Source organism: Barbus barbus (genome assembly GCF_936440315.1).
Source record: "Barbus barbus genome assembly, chromosome: 22".
Taxonomy (NCBI): domain Eukaryota; kingdom Metazoa; phylum Chordata; class Actinopteri; order Cypriniformes; family Cyprinidae; genus Barbus; species Barbus barbus.
Genome location: NC_136750.1, coordinates 11,825,778 through 11,841,353, shown reverse-complemented (window position 1 = coordinate 11,841,353; position 15,576 = coordinate 11,825,778). Strand labels below are relative to the sequence as shown.

General features: G+C 43.0%; 1 protein-coding gene across 1 annotated transcript in view; it reads right to left on the bottom strand.

Annotated features, from left to right (window-relative positions):
• LOC306888471 (neprilysin-like) overlaps nt 1-15,576 on the bottom strand; it is a 61,830-nt gene that overhangs the window by 19,094 nt on the left and 27,160 nt on the right. Inside the window, exons 8-9 of the mRNA XM_079446802.1 lie at nt 15,336-15,401; nt 3,767-3,901 (exon numbers count right to left, since the gene is read on the bottom strand). Coding sequence (XP_079302928.1) covers nt 3,767-3,901; nt 15,336-15,401 — 201 coding nt within the window. The remainder of the gene's footprint in view (nt 1-3,766; nt 3,902-15,335; nt 15,402-15,576) is intronic.

The window sequence follows — 15,576 nt, the reverse complement described above, 5'->3', positions numbered from 1 at the left end:
AAGCTTCTAGCTCAAAGTCATCTTGAAGATCAAGTAGGACATTGGCCTGTGTGGCAGCAACTCGGGCGAGAGCTAAAGCAGAAGTAGCGAGAGCTAAAGCATCTTATGCGGAAAGAGAGGCAGCTATGATGCTACAATCTCAAAAAGAAGCAACTGCAGCATCTGCTGAAACAGCGATTTATGAGGCAGCAGTCGACATTGAGGAGGGAAATATAGACAAATTGGTTAGTGAGACACACTCAGTTCGAACCCAGCGTACCAAAGAGAATGTTCAGAAGCATGCAATTGAACAACATCAGCAGCAGTTTGTTGAAATTCCGATTCCACAGTCATCCTTTAGAAGTGCTAAACCCCTTCAGCATAAAGCTACAGGAACTTCTCATCGTAAATATCCATCATATGGGATGGAGGAGTTAAAAATTAAACAGGAGACAATGGATAACCAGAAAGATGAAGTTCATGGATGTCGCTCTGCTTTCCAAGCATCTCCTACTCCCAGCATTAGAGCTCCCACGGTAGGTTTGCCATACACGTCAGATTTAGCTAAATACATGATGAGAAAAGAGATGGTATGTTCTGGTCTCATGAAGTTTGATGATTGTCCTGAGAACTACTGGGCCTGGAAATCCTCTTTTCAAGATGTGACAAAGGACCTTGGTTTAACAAGCCAGAGAAGAGCTTGATCTTCTTACAAAATGGCTTGACCCAGAGTCATCCATTCAAGCCAAACGCATAAGATCTGTTCATGCCCACTATCCAATAGCAGGTGTTCATATGCTTTGGCAGCTCTTGGAAGAGTGTTACGGGAGCCCAGAAGTAATTGAGAATGCACTGTTGAGAAAACTGTAAGAGTTTCCAAGAATTTCTAACAGAGATGGACAGAGACTCAGGGAGCTAGGAGACATGCTTTTGGAATTGGAATTTGCAAAGACAGGTGGACATTTACCTGGGTTGGCAATTCTTGACACAGCAAAGGGAGTCAGTCCCATCATTGAAAAACTTCCCTTTAACTTGCAAGAAAGATGGATCACTCGTGGAGCCAAGTATAAAGAGGATCACCGTGTCTCTCTCCCACCATTTGGCTTCTTTGTGCAATTTGTTTGTGACCAAGCAAGAATAAGAAATGATCCCAGTTTTTCTTTGTCATTGCAGAGTCATCTTAAACAGGAGAAATTTTCACGGCTCAGCAACAAAATACCTGTGTCAGTGAGTAAAACTGAGGTGCTAGCCACTGTTTCAAGTTCCAAAGCCAAGTAACTACCTGAACATAAGATTCTGGATCGTAGTAAGCAATGTCCAATTCACAACAAGCTGCATCCATTGTCGAAATGACGTGGATTTAGAGTAAAGTCCCTGGATGAAAGAAAACCATACCTCAAAGATGTCTATCTGCTTCAGGTGTTGTGGTTCCAATAAACACATGGCAAAAGAGTGTGAGGCAGCTGTTAAATGTCGAGAGTGTAACAGTGATCGCCATGTCTCTGCAATGCACCCAGGGCCTGCTCCACGGGCAGAGGGAGCTCCAGTGACAGAGCAAGAGCAAGGCGGGGCGTCCGAAGGAGATATATCATCCGAAGTTACCTCCAAGTGCACAGAAATTTGTGGTTAAGCTCCTAGACCTAAATCTTGCTTGAAAATCTGTTTGGTTGATGTTTTTCCATCTGATTGTCCTGAGCAAGCTGAGAGAATATATGTAGTTCTGGATGACCAAAGGCACCGGTCCTTAGCAAAGTCTGTCTTTTTAAAGCTGTTTGGTATCAATGGAGATTTGTACCCCTATACTTTACGCGCATGTGCAGGAACAGCAAAGGCAATTGGAAGAAGAGCGAACTATTTCATTGTTAGATCACTTGATGGGCAAACCCAGGTGTCACTTCCAACACTCATAGAATGTAATATGCTGCCTGAAGATCGAGACGAAATTCCAAAACCTGAAAGAGCAAAGTCCTTCTCTCATCTCAACCCAGTGGCTGACAAGTTACCACCCTTTGAGGCAAGTGCTCCCATTCTTCTGCTTTTAGGGAGGTACATTCTAAGTGTGCATAAGTTTCGAGAACAGTACAATGGACCTGGTAATATGCCATATGCTCAGCATCTGGATTTAGGCTGGGTCATTGTGGGAGAAGTGTGTATGGGAGACGTACACAAATCTGAGACAGCAAATGTTTTCAGGACAATCATACTGCAAAATGGACACTATTTTCCCCATCCTGTTCTAAAGGAATTCAGGTCAAAGAACAGTTTGGCGCTCCCATTCGTCAATACCAGTCCACTCTACCTTGCTATCCAGTCACAAGCTCTTGTACAGATCACCTAGGAGACAATATGTTTCAAAAGACTCCCAGTGATGATAAGCTTTGGTGAAGCTAAATGGCTAGTATAGCAAAACCATGTTAATGTGTGGTTAGTTTAACTATTTTATATTTTTTTATTTGCAGTAGTAAACCCATGTTTAATTTTCATAAAGGTACATAGGCCTGGTTTCCCAGACAGGGTTTAGGTTAAGCTAGGATTAGGCAATAGTTCAAATAGGACATTTAAGTAATTTTTGTATTAATGTGCTTAGAAAAAAGGCTTGTCTGTGAAACTGGGGGTATATGTTTTAAACATTTTTAAAAAATTATGTAATTGAGTGCAGAAATGAACGTGAGTAATCTTACCTGACGCTAATATTACAATAGCCAGTCTTAACAGTTTACTTGATCTGGCTCTTGATCTTATTATTGTTATTTTTTATTTATTTTCAGGGAGGCAAATATATCAAACATGCGTGCAGTAAGAGCATCTACGGTAATTTGCGTTGGCCAAAACACACAAGGAAACGCGTTGTGAAAAAAAATCGCTGGCAATCACAGAGATTCGCATTCGGACGGGTTTAGTTTTCTCAGAGGATCACTGAGTTTGCTGAAAAAAAGGATGTAATTTGCTCTGGAATTATTAAAGAGATTGTGTGAGAAAAACATAGACGTGGCAGATTCGGATGGGATTAAAATCACCATGTAGGTCTGTGACACACAAATTTCTCTAATGACCCACTGTAAAACTAGTCCCGTCCAAATAGGGCTAAAGACAACACAGACAAAGCTGCCAGGGCAGAGCCCTGATACGGAGGTGTTCAAATATGGCCACCAAGTGAACAGACTTTCCTTGAAAGAGACTTTGACATCAAGGAGCGCTAAACACTCTCATGCAGCATATGTTTCATTCATACTCGAAGCCGGAGGGTGCTCTCGCACAGAAAGTCAAAATGGACTCATAGAAGTAATAACTTGTGACGTGACAGGAAATCCTAATATGGACAAAGGCATCCAGTGATCCCCTGTTAAGCTGAATGAAAAAAACATGAAGACAATACATGCACGAAAAAAGCATGCAAAAAAAAAAAAAATGAATAATGCAGTGCTAACTGACATAGCATTTACTGTATGTGGTTTATAGTGTATACACACACATATATATGTGTGTGTAAAAAGTAAAGGTTGGTTTAAAGCATTTAATATACATTTGTATAGAGTATATTAATGTATTAACTACAGTAATGATTTCTAAGTACTTTATTACTTATTATAAAGTGTTACCATAAATTCCACCACGTCTTAATATTCGCAACATGCATTACTGAACATCTGGTGACAATCAAATGCTACAGTTAACCTTTCCAATAGGTTGAAAGGTGTTGATTGCTACAGTGTCTCAGGTCTGATAAGACACCAGTTGATTTTATCAGAGAGTTTGTTGATTTAATTTAAAAGTTTCCCATGCTTACATTAGCAATTTCCTTTTCCATCTTCATCACCCGGGCAACCTCTTGCCTGATATTAGTGTCATTGACCTCCAGACCCCGGTTTGTTCGGATAAGCGTCGCCAAGTCAGTCATGAAGTTCTCATATGTCACACAGGCCTGAGAAAAACACACATTGAAAACACATTAGTGCTAAATTCAATACCTGTTAGCATGCATAATTTCTTCGTTCATTTACGTTAGCAGCCAGATTCTGGCCTCCTGGTCGTTTAGGAAGTATTTGGGCACTGTGTGAGAAATTATTCAAGCTAATTCCTTCTTTCCTCTCATTCTCTGCTTTCCTGCAAAAAGTTGCATAATCATAAGTTCAAACTGGAGACAAAAGACAAGATCTTGGTCCAAGTATTTTCATCTGTTTGTCCCTTTCTAACATTTTTATTGCCTTTTTGTATTAAATTAGCCAGTCCTGGAACATAATAAAGGCTGATAGCACTTATATGTCTGACCTGAATAACGGTCATTTGATGATAACTAACACAATGTGTCCACTGAATCTAAGGTACAAGAGTGATGTTTCAAAATAAATTATATGCAAATTGATCAGCCTATTTTAATTTGAGTAGACTGTTGGATCTTTTGGGAGATGGACTGGGCTTATCTTTCACTTATCTTTCACTTCTAGTGTCACGAATCTGGTCCATGCTCTCCCTGTCAACCACCACTAGAGGTCACCCGTTCACCACAGTGACTTTTACATTCACAGCACATTGGACTCCATTTCCCACAATCCATTGCACAGATCACAGCTGTCACCATTCACACATCACACACACCTGATCACCATTTTCCAATCACCACCACACACCATATAAGCCTGGGATTTGCTCTTGCTCAGGGCTGAGTATTGTTAGCATTTATCACTCACCAAGCGATAGCAACTTCACAGAGCCATAATCATTGTCCTAGTCTTAGTCTTGCCTTGTTTTCCTGCCGTGTCTGACCCTGCCTTTGTCTCCTGGATTTACCCCTTTGCCTTGCCGTTTGGACTGTGTTTTTGCACCTCGTTTGGACTATTGCTCTCGTCTCTGGATTATCTCTCTGCCTTGCCCCTTTGGATACCGTTCGTTGATCGTCGACCCACGCTTGCTCCACGGATTGCTGTGTCTTGCCCTTGCCATACCTGTTTGCCACTGTCTGACCCTGCCTGTTTCTGACCATGTTCTATAATAAAGCCTTGCATATGGATTCTCACGTCTCGTCAGCCCCGTAACAGAATACTCGGCCACACAAGGATCCAGCGGCTTTTCAAGAGGACATTGGCCAGGTATGGACTGTGCACGACTGTTATTAACCCTCGAGCAGGGCTCGCGACCGCTCGAGGATTATTCAGGAGTACTTAGACCTCGCCTATTTTTCTGATCTGCCGGACTACGCACTTATTGACTTTTTTTGTGAAGGCATTAATCAGCCGCTCCGGTCAAGGTTAATCCGCGAGGGTCCCCGTTCATCTCAATTTACGGACTATGCTTTACTGTGTGTGGGCTCCTCTTTTACTGTGGGTGTCGCGGAGGAACGCGACACCTCACTCACTCACAAAATGGCGGCAGCAACAGCACCCCTTCACGTCATGCCTGCCAAGCCAGAGTCTGCTCACGTCATGCCTGCCAAGCCAGAGTCTGCTCACGTCGTCGCTGCCAAGCCAGAGTCTGCTCACGTCGTCGCTGCCAAGCCAGAGTCTGCTCACGTCGTCGCTGCCAAGCCAGAGTCTGCTCACGTCGTCGCTGCCAAGCCAGAGTCTGCTCACGTCGTCGCTGCCAAGCCAGAGTCTGCTCACGTCGTCGCTGCCAAGCCAGAGTCTGCTCACGTCGTCGCTGCCAAGCCAGAGTCTGCTCACGTCGTCGCTGCCAAGCCAGAGTCTGTCACACCCAAGGATTTAAGGTCAGTCCTTCAAGTTCCCTGTCTGATATCCAGTGTGATGGACCCACCACTGATGTCAGTGCGAGTAGCTGGCATTCCCAGGGCCTCAACCCTGTCTGTTACAGAGACTGTTCCCCTGACCTCAGTACTTCCCGTTATGGCGGTTGCCATTTTGAGTGTGTGGGCTGCACACTGTGCTCCTGAGGCCTCTCCTGTCCACGAGTCTGCTCCAGTGCCTCCAGATGTGGCGGCTTCCGCTGCAGAACCTCCCGAAGTGGTGGCACCCGTCCCTGAACTCGCTGTCTGCCCTGTCACGGCCACGGAGGCCGTTCCTGACCTCATGGTCTGCCCTGTCACGGCCATGGAGGCCGTTCCTGACGTCACTGTCTACCCTGTCACGGCCACGGAGGCCTTCCCTGAACTCGCTGTTTGCCCTGTCACGGCCACGGAGGCCGTTCCTGTACTCACTGTCTGCCTTGTCACGGCCACGGAGGCCGTTCCTGACCTCATGGTCTGCCCTGTCACGGCCATGGAGGCCGTTCCTGAACTCACGGTCTGCCCTGTCACGGCCACGGAGGCCGTCGCTGAACTCACTGTCTGCCCTGTTATGGCCACGGAGGCTGGTCCTGAACTCACGGTCTGCCTTGTCACGGCCACGGAGGCCGTTCCTGACCTCATGGTCTGCCCAGTCACGGCCAGGAGTGCCGTTCCCGAGCCTCAAGTGTCCGCGCTGCAAGAGCGCCCTCAAGTGTCCGCGCTGCAAGAGCGCCCTCAAGTGCCCGCTCCTCCGGAGCGCCCCAAAGAGGCCGCCTGTGAGCTCACGCCCTGTCCTGTCACGGCCATGGAGGCCGTCCCTGAACTCACTGTCTGTCCTGTCACGGCCAAAGAGGCCGTCTGTGAGCTCACGCCCTGTTCTGTCACGGCTAAAGAGGCCGTCTGTGAACCCTCGCCCTGTCCTGTCACGGCTAAAGAGGCCGTCTGTGAGCTCTCGCTCTGTCCTGTCATGGCTAAAGAGGCCGTCTGTGTACCCTCGCCCTGTCCTGTCACGGCTAAAAACGCCGTCTATGAATCCTCGTCCTGCCCTGCCACGCCCTCTGTGATCATGCATGCTCTCGCTGTATTGTCTGTCTCTGTTTCTCCCAGATCTCAGACTCTGCCATGGTTTCCTGCCCAGTCTGCTTCCTGGCTAGGGTCTTCTGCTCGGGTCTGGTGGTCGTCTGCTCCGCCATGGGGGTCTTCTGCCCGGGTCTGGTGGTCGTCTGCCCCGCCGTGGTGGTCTTCTGCTCGGGTCTGGTGGTCGTCTGCTCCGCCGTGGTGGTCTTCTGCTCGGGTCTGGTGGTCGTCTGCCCCGCCGTGGTGGTCTTCTACTCTGGACTGGTGGTCGTCTGCTCCGCCGTGCTGGTCTTCTGCTCGGGTTTGGTGGTCTTCTGCTCGGGTCTGGTGGGCTCCTGGTCCGTCTGCTCCGCCCTGGTGGGCTCTTGCTCTGTCCTGGTCTCCGGTTCCGGCTGGATGTCTTGCTCTGCCCCAATCCCCGGTCTTCCCACTTCCTCAAGGACCTGGCCCTCCGTCCCTCCCCCTGTTCCGCCTCCGCTCCACCGCCCTCCTGGATTGTGTAGGAGCGTCTGGAAGCCGCTCCTTGGGGGGGGGGCTATGTCACGAATCTGGTCCATGCTCTCCCTGTCAACCACCACTAGAGGTCACCCGTTCACCACAGTGACTTTTACACTCACAGCACATTGGACTCCATTTCCCACAATCCATTGCACAGATCACAGCTGTCACCATTCACACTTCACACACACCTGATCACCATTTTCCAATCACCACCACACACCATATAAACCTGGGACTTGCTCTTGCTCAGGGCCGAGTATTGTTAGCATTTATCACTCACCAAGCGATAGCAACTTTACAGAGCCATAATCATTGTCCTTGTCTTAGTCTTGCCTTGTTTTCCTGCCGTGTCTGACCCTGCCTTTGTCTCCTGGATTTACCCCTTTGCCTTGCCGTTTGGACTGTGTTTGCACCTCGTTTGGACTATTGCTCTCGTCTCTGGATTATCTCTTTGCCTTGCCCCTTTGGATACCGTTCGTTGATCGTCGACCCACGCTTGCTCCACGGATTGCTGTGTCTTGCCCTTGCCATACCTGTTTGCCACTGTCTGACCCTGCCTGTTTCTGACCATGTTCTATAATAAAGCCTTGCATATGGATCCGCACGTCTCACGTCTCGTCAGCCCCGTAACATCTAGCTTGTGTGATCTGGGCAAATCCAAGGTGGGTTGTTTTATCTGTAACTCCTAAATTGTGTCAATTTCATGAATAAGGACTTTTTATTGGATAAATAAAGTAAGAAATAAAATGTGGAAGAGAAAGCCAGACAGCTAGAGACCCTTCTTGTCCATTGGTTAGACTAGCCTGAATCAACATGAAAATTCATTATGGTCTAAGCTCATCTTTTTAGCCAACACGTTCTCACTCCCAGCTCGTCACATATTGAAGCTTGGTCAGGACCACTTGGCGCCGCTTTTTGACGCTCTAAGGTACCCCTTTAGCGTAATTTTTTCGACTTACAGGGTCCTCCGTTGTTTTCAGTTGTCTGTCTTAGTTTAATGGTTTGCATGCATTTGTAAATAATATAAATAATTTTATATAAATTTATACTTTCATTGGAGCACCAATCCCCACCCCTACCCTAAACCTACCCACTTCTGAACAATATAAAACACGTAACAAGCAAATATAACTGCAGTCACAGGTATTTATTGCAAAAATTGACCATAAACAAGCAGTACAAACGAGTCGCGTTGCATTCCAAGACTTCTGGAGCCATATTAAGTCTTTATGCGAAGAAGAGAGTAAAACATAAGGTTTTAATCGCTGAAAATGATTCCACTCCGTTAACGTGCTCACATCACAATAGGTGTGTTCGACTTGAAACGGCGCTGTGCAGAATGATCAGTGTATGTCATCAAAGTACCGCGAGAGCTATTCGAAAGCATAAGGATCCATCTGCTCCCTTATCGCTCTCGCGGTACTTTGATGTCATACGATCATTCTGTGCAGCGCCGCTTCAAGTCGAGCACACCTATTCAAAAGCATACTCCCGTCCCGTGGCATGACGCAATTGGTGACGAGACACAAATAGCATTTCACAACCATGGCTGACGTAAGGCTTCCTCTGGCGGCATTTTTTAATTTGCGCACAGAGACTGCAGTGCACACAGGAAGAGCTTTACTTTCACAAATCAATCATTTTGCCTCGGAAGACTTGGAATATTAACACTTTTTGAATAAATTATGACGGTAGTTGTATCTGCCTGTTATATGTTGTGTTTTATTGACAAATGGTAGGTTTAGGGGCAGTGGGTTACGTGCTCATAAATGTGTAAATAGAGTCACGTGACGTGCTCATGAACCTAGTCGCACTTGAGTAGAGCTCTGTACGTTTGGCCTATTTTTGCAGATTTTTTTTTTATATTTTGTTTTAAGTTTTATTCATTGGTTGTGCTTTACCTGATGGCATGCAGTCGTAAACATCAGGAGTTGTCTCTGTCGGCTTCTCTGATGAAGAAATCCAAGTCACCGAACTCAAGCGATATGATGGACAAGATGGCGAACACTGTTACACACTTTGAGGACATTCTAAGAACCGAGTTGATGTGGAACGAGTTTGCTTCTCATATGTCAGGTGTTCAGTCACTATGCTCTAAACTGGATCTTCTTACAGGGGAGATGAGAGAACAAAAGAAAGTTGTCGCAGATCACGATAGGTGCTTTGTAGCGTTCAAGCTACAGGTTGTGGACTTACAGGATCGCAATAGGCACGTCTGGTTGGATTGACTGAAGGTTCCGAAAAGGACACCCCTATGGGCTTTCTGATAAGATCGCTACCGACGTGGCTCCCATCTCTGGCAGGCAAAGAGATTGAAGTGGAGCAAGCACATCGCGTGTACACAAGGCTCTCCTCAGATCGCGCTAAACCACGGGTTTTCATCTAACTGCTGCGGTACACGGACAGGGAGCTCATTTTGCGAGCCGCCAGACTTCATGCCCCGGTGAAAACGTCCGACGGAGCAACGCTGTCTTTCTTTCCAAATTTTTCTCCGGTCACCGCAAAAAGAAGTGCATTTGTGTCAATTAGGAAGGAGATGAGAGACGCTGGCATCCAGAATTTTCTTCTTTATCCTGCAACGCTGAAGTTCATTCTCAATCAAGGTGAACCTAAAATGCTATATTCCCCAGAGTTTTTCTCAGATCCCTTTCATCCACCAACTCTCAGTGAACTCCAACTGGACATTTGCTGTCTAATCGGAGAAGAGATATTCTAAATGGTTAGGTGACTGTGTCTTTCATTGTTCACTTTAAAGTTAACATCTTAATTCATAGTTCATTGTGCATACAGTATCGCTTACTGATTATGATATTTTATTTGTTTTAGTTGTATTCTTTATCTCTCTTTTCTTTCTATCTTTTATTTAAAAAAATAGAAATACTACCTAGTCAATATGTGACTATGGGGTCAAATGTTGGTGCTACAGTAATGTGCAGGTTTTTGTTGATGCCACGGACCATATTAAGGAGTGCTGGCAAGATCAAGGTTTGTTCTTGTTTTGATCTGCCATAGTCCATGGGAATGTGTTTATGTTTTTCTGAATGGTAACGGGGAGGGTGGGGGTGGTTTAATGGTAGTACTTGTATTTTGTCTTATTATGCAGTAATTCTGTTTGATACCTATGACTGACCTTAATATTCTGAATTGCAATATTAATGGCCTAAATGGCCCTCATAAACGTACAGGTTTTCTGGATTTTTTGCGAAGAAGAAATATTGATATAGTGTTACTTCAAGAATCCCATTTGAAAGAGGAGGATATACGCAGGTGTAATAATACGTTTTATGAAGTGGTATCTCACTCATCTTCGGATATTAAAACCAAGGGTGTCCTAATATTGGTCCGAAGGACTTTAAATATTACTATTTTAGATAAAGGTTGTGATACAGATGGTAGAATAACACATATAAAAACAATAGTGGAGAATAGGAATATTGTATTTTTCCCAGTTTATGCCCCTTGTACTCCTGACCCTACTTTTTTCTCTGTTTTGTCAATCTATCTCTTGAAGTTTTCAGATTTTGAAATCGATTTGGGTGCAGATATGAATTATGTAATGTTGCATATCCTAGATAGATCTGGACTAAAGGAATCACACTCTCAAGCTTTGTGGTCTGACAAATTTCGGCAATGTGTAACCTCATCCTAGTTGGTGGATAGTTGGCGTTTATTAAACCCTTCTGCGAAGTCTTTCACTTTCTTTTCTGATACTCATAAATCCTATTCATGAATTGACTATATTTTAATTTCTACTTCCTTATCTTCAACTGTTTGTGATGCTGATATCTGTTCCTTATCTTTGTCGGATCATGATGGAAATTTGTGCAGATTATCTTTGATCCCTCGGCCATTTCGTATTTAACCCTAAATTGTTACAGGATGAAAATTTTTGCAGTCAATTCAGAAATAAATTTGCTGAGTTTATTGAAATTAACCAGGGTTCAGTGGATGATCCTCGAACACTTTGGAATGCAGTTAAAGGGTTTATAAGGAATAGCTCAATTTCATATGCCTCTTTCCTTCAGAAAAACCGACACAAAAAGGTAGTTGAACTCGAATCACAGCTCCAGAATCTGACTAGAGATATTCAGCGTTGTTTCTAAGACAATACACTCAGTAAAGTCATGGTGGTTAAGTCCAAACTCAATTCATTACTGAGATCCAGGGCAGAATTCCTGATCCAAAGATCCAGGCAGAATTATTATTTTCAAGGGAGTAGACCAAGTCACCTTTTGTCAGATTCAGATTAGGAATACCTGGCTGAACCGATCACTCTTCATGAGCTGGAGTCAGCAATTTGATCTATGAAGAAGGGGAAATCCCCAGGCATAGATGGCATTCCAATCGAATTGTATACTACTTTTTGGTCAGATTTAGGCCCCCTCATGTTAGATATGATAAATGTTTCAGTTACTCAAGGCTCATCTATTAATATAGCTGTTATTTCTCTCTTGTTAAAAAAAGATAGAGATCCGACTTCCTGTTCTAGTTACTGGCCACTTTCTTTGATAGAGACTGATGTTAAATTATATGCTAAAGTACTATCTCGTCGTCTCGTCGATTTTATTTATATAAACCTAAGACATAAACTAATCGAACACATGAACACAATAATTCACACATTCACACGTTGCAGAAAGAGAGAAAGTAAGGAAAGGATGAGTTTAAGAGAATGGAAATGTGAAATCCCAAGTTTGCAGCTGTTCAGTTGCATAGACCTGAACAACCATCAATCACTTATTTAACCCTTGCTTTGAGTTTCTCAGTGAGGCTAAAATTTATATTAAATACACCGATTCAGTTAGAACCTGGAGGTGTTACTTGCTTGCTTTGCCTGTGTTAAGGGGTTTCCTTTGTGTCGTCGTCGTCGTCGTTGCAGACAGGGGGGTTCCCTGAAGTGTCTGATTGGTTGAGAGTTCAGTAGTCTTTGAAGTGAAGTCTTGGGCGTTGGCTGAGGATGTGGAGTTGGTCTGCTTGAAGTTTGAAGCGAGTGTAGTCGGAGATGAACTTTGCAGCAAACTGACATTAAAACTCGAAACTCCACGGAAAGAAAAGAAACTAAAGTAAAAGTAAAAGAAATAAAGGATGTAACGAGACTAGGTTGGTTTTCTTCTCATTGTGGTAGCAGCTGGCACAGCGTCAAAACGCAGTGTCAAAACAGAAAAAGAGGAGAAGGGAGATGACCAAGAGGTTGTAAGAGAGCATTTTTAAGATGAAGAGGATTTTTAAGAAGAAGAGAGAGTTTGATGGTGTCCTGAGTTTTTAAACTCGGCTTTCAGACCGTCCCATCTTGACGTCTTGACCAATTAGATACTGTCCTTGCTCGGGGTATTGCTTTGTTTCTCCACCCCACTAATAAATCAACATGTTATCTGTTCAGAGGTCCGAACTTTACAGGCTCTTGCAAAGTATACTTTTGAACATGATTTCTATAACAAGACTATGATGCATTTGACAAAGAATTGATTGGAAGAAATATTTCAAGCATGATTTTTCAAACTCATACATACCAAACACGCATATGAATCCTTCAGCTATTCAATAATGATTAAAAAGACATACATAATATTTGATTAAAGCAGGATAGTCTAATATGTGGGTTAAAAACATAATATGTGCTTCTGCATAGAAATGTCCATTTAGGATGATTTTATGTGCATATGAAAAAGAAAGTCTTTGTATAGTTCTATGGAGAAAGAAGGCATGTTCTTTAGACAAAGGAATTTTGGTTTGGTCTGTCTTGTGGGGGAGAAGTCAGTCTAAGGAAGCTCGTGAATTCAATCGTGGAACACATGATGGCCATCTCTTTGACCATCAGTCTTTATTATTTGCAACAAATTTGACAGTCTCCTTCCTGAATTGGAATTATCAATAAGTGTTCTTTTGTCTCAAGGTTGTAAGCTGTTTTGTGAAAGAGGCTTGCTGGTTAGTTTGCTTGCTTCAGACTAGTTGGAGCTAGGAATCTGATTTAGGCGTCCTGTTTCCTTGGGGCCTCTCTGAATTCCAGCTCCTCAGGTTTCAATGTTCTGATGCATCTTAAATTTATCTGATTCAGTCTCTGATATTCTACAATAGTTTGTTCTCCCCTTGCGCAGTATTATCTCTAGATGCGTTGAAAGCTTTTGACCAGCTAGAATGGAATTATTTATGGGCGGTTCTACAGAATCTGGGTTTGGGATCGAGTTTCATAAATATGATAAAAGTTCTGTATGCCAATCCACCAGCCACTGTTCTCACAGGTGCTTTTCGCTCTAACCATCTCTATACATCTAGGTACTCGATGTAGATTACACGGAGGTCTTTCTTTCCCTAATTTTAGACTGTATGCTCAAGCCTTTTCCCTCTGCCCTTTAGCAGTTTGGTTTGATCCTGACGCTTCTGTGTCTTGGAGAGCAATTGAGGAATCTATTGTTTATCCATATAAATTTAAGTATCTTGTTTTTTCGGGAGTTCCGCTTAGGCAGTTTAAATATCGGTTTGGTCCCATTGTAATCCATCTCCTCTCCACGTGGAGGGATGTTGAAAGACGTTCACAACTAGTTACAAAATTGCATAAGCATTCGCCTATTTTCCACAATAATAACCTTTTGTCAGGCAGTACTCCATTTCATTGTCCGCGTTGGACTCATAATAAAGTAAACACTCTGGGAGATATCTATGATGATAGTGGTTTAAAATCCTTCCAGAATCTTAAAACTCAATATAATCTGCCAGGCACCTCCTTTTTTATGTATTTGTGTATTAGATCGGCTCTATGGGCATATGGGGGGCCTTGGAACTCTCAACTGCCTGTTCACCCTTTGCGCAAACTAATCCTTCCTTCTGAGGAATCTCCCTCCTCTGCTTCAGTCATCTATCTCTTTCTTCTTGAGCATTCATAAAAACCTTTATCTATTACAACCGTTTGGGCTAAGGATCTTAATGAGGATGTGCATGTTTTATTTTCCGATCAGCTATGGGGTATGTTTAAATTGTCTTCTAAAAACCCTAATCACCAAATGATTCATTGGAAATTGCTGCATAGGGTTTACTTGACTCCAATGAAATGTTTTTATATGAATCTGTCGTCTTCTCCTAAGTGTAATCTCTGTTCTCAAGGAGTTTTAGGCATGTTTTTGCATTTTTTTTGGGAATGCCCCTCTCTTTCACCTTTTTGGACTCTCACAGGCTTATCATATTTGTTGTGTACTGAGATATGTTTGACTCCGCACCATTTTTTCATGAATGACTTTTGGGACTTAACCTTGTCCATTTAGGAAAGACCTTTAATGTAAGCTGCTCTCACAGCAGCAAAAAACTGCTTGTCAACCATTGGAATCCTCCTCACAAAAACAGATGAACCTGGATTGTGTATTTGTTGGACATTATCTCAATGGTACTGTGCTTCTCGTATACATGGATCTAACGTGAAAACTGTAAATTCATGGCATTTATCTTTTAATGTTGTGTCTTCTTTTCTAAAATCTTTGTAAAAATTATTTTATTGTTATTTGTTTATATATTAATATTAATGAATGTGTTTATTATTATTATTTATGTTTTTTTGTTTGTTTGTTTGTTTTTTAAGTCTACCAAAGGTTGGGGTGGGTATTAAATTTGTACAGCTGATTTTTGTTTTTTACTACTGTTCCACAAAATAAAACTCAATAAATAATTAAAAATAAAAAAAATAAAAAATGTGTAAATAATATAAATAAAACTGTTGTTACTGTTTACATTGAACAATCGCACAATAATAATAATATTATTACCCAATATATAATATAATCATGAAGATAAAATTCCCAGTACCTTTCGTGTTGGCATATTGACGCCAAGAGTTTCTTATTTAAAGCAACAGAGGACCCTGCAAGTCGAAAAATTATGCTAAAGGGGTACCTTGAGTGTCAAAAAGGGATGCCAAGTGGTCCTGACCAAGCTTCAATATGTGACGAGTTGGGAGTGAGAACGTGTTGTTTTAGCAGAGAGAAGAGAGGTGGAGGGAAAAAAGAGAGAGGGAGATAGAAGCACAAGGATAAGTTTGACAAAATCCACCTGTTCCTGTTTAAAAGTCTATTCTTACCTCCTCATATGGTCCGGTGCACACATAGTAGTCTCTTGAAGAGAGGCCAAGACTTGACTGGTCAAACTGGCACCGAGAATAAAACCAATAGAAAACCCAATGCGTGCACATGTAGTTAACAACATTAGTAAACATGAACTAAGACTGAACAGCATTTATTAATCTTAGTTAATGTTAATTTCAACATTTACTAATGCATTATTAAAATCACAAGTTGTGTTTGTTAACATTGAATAATGCA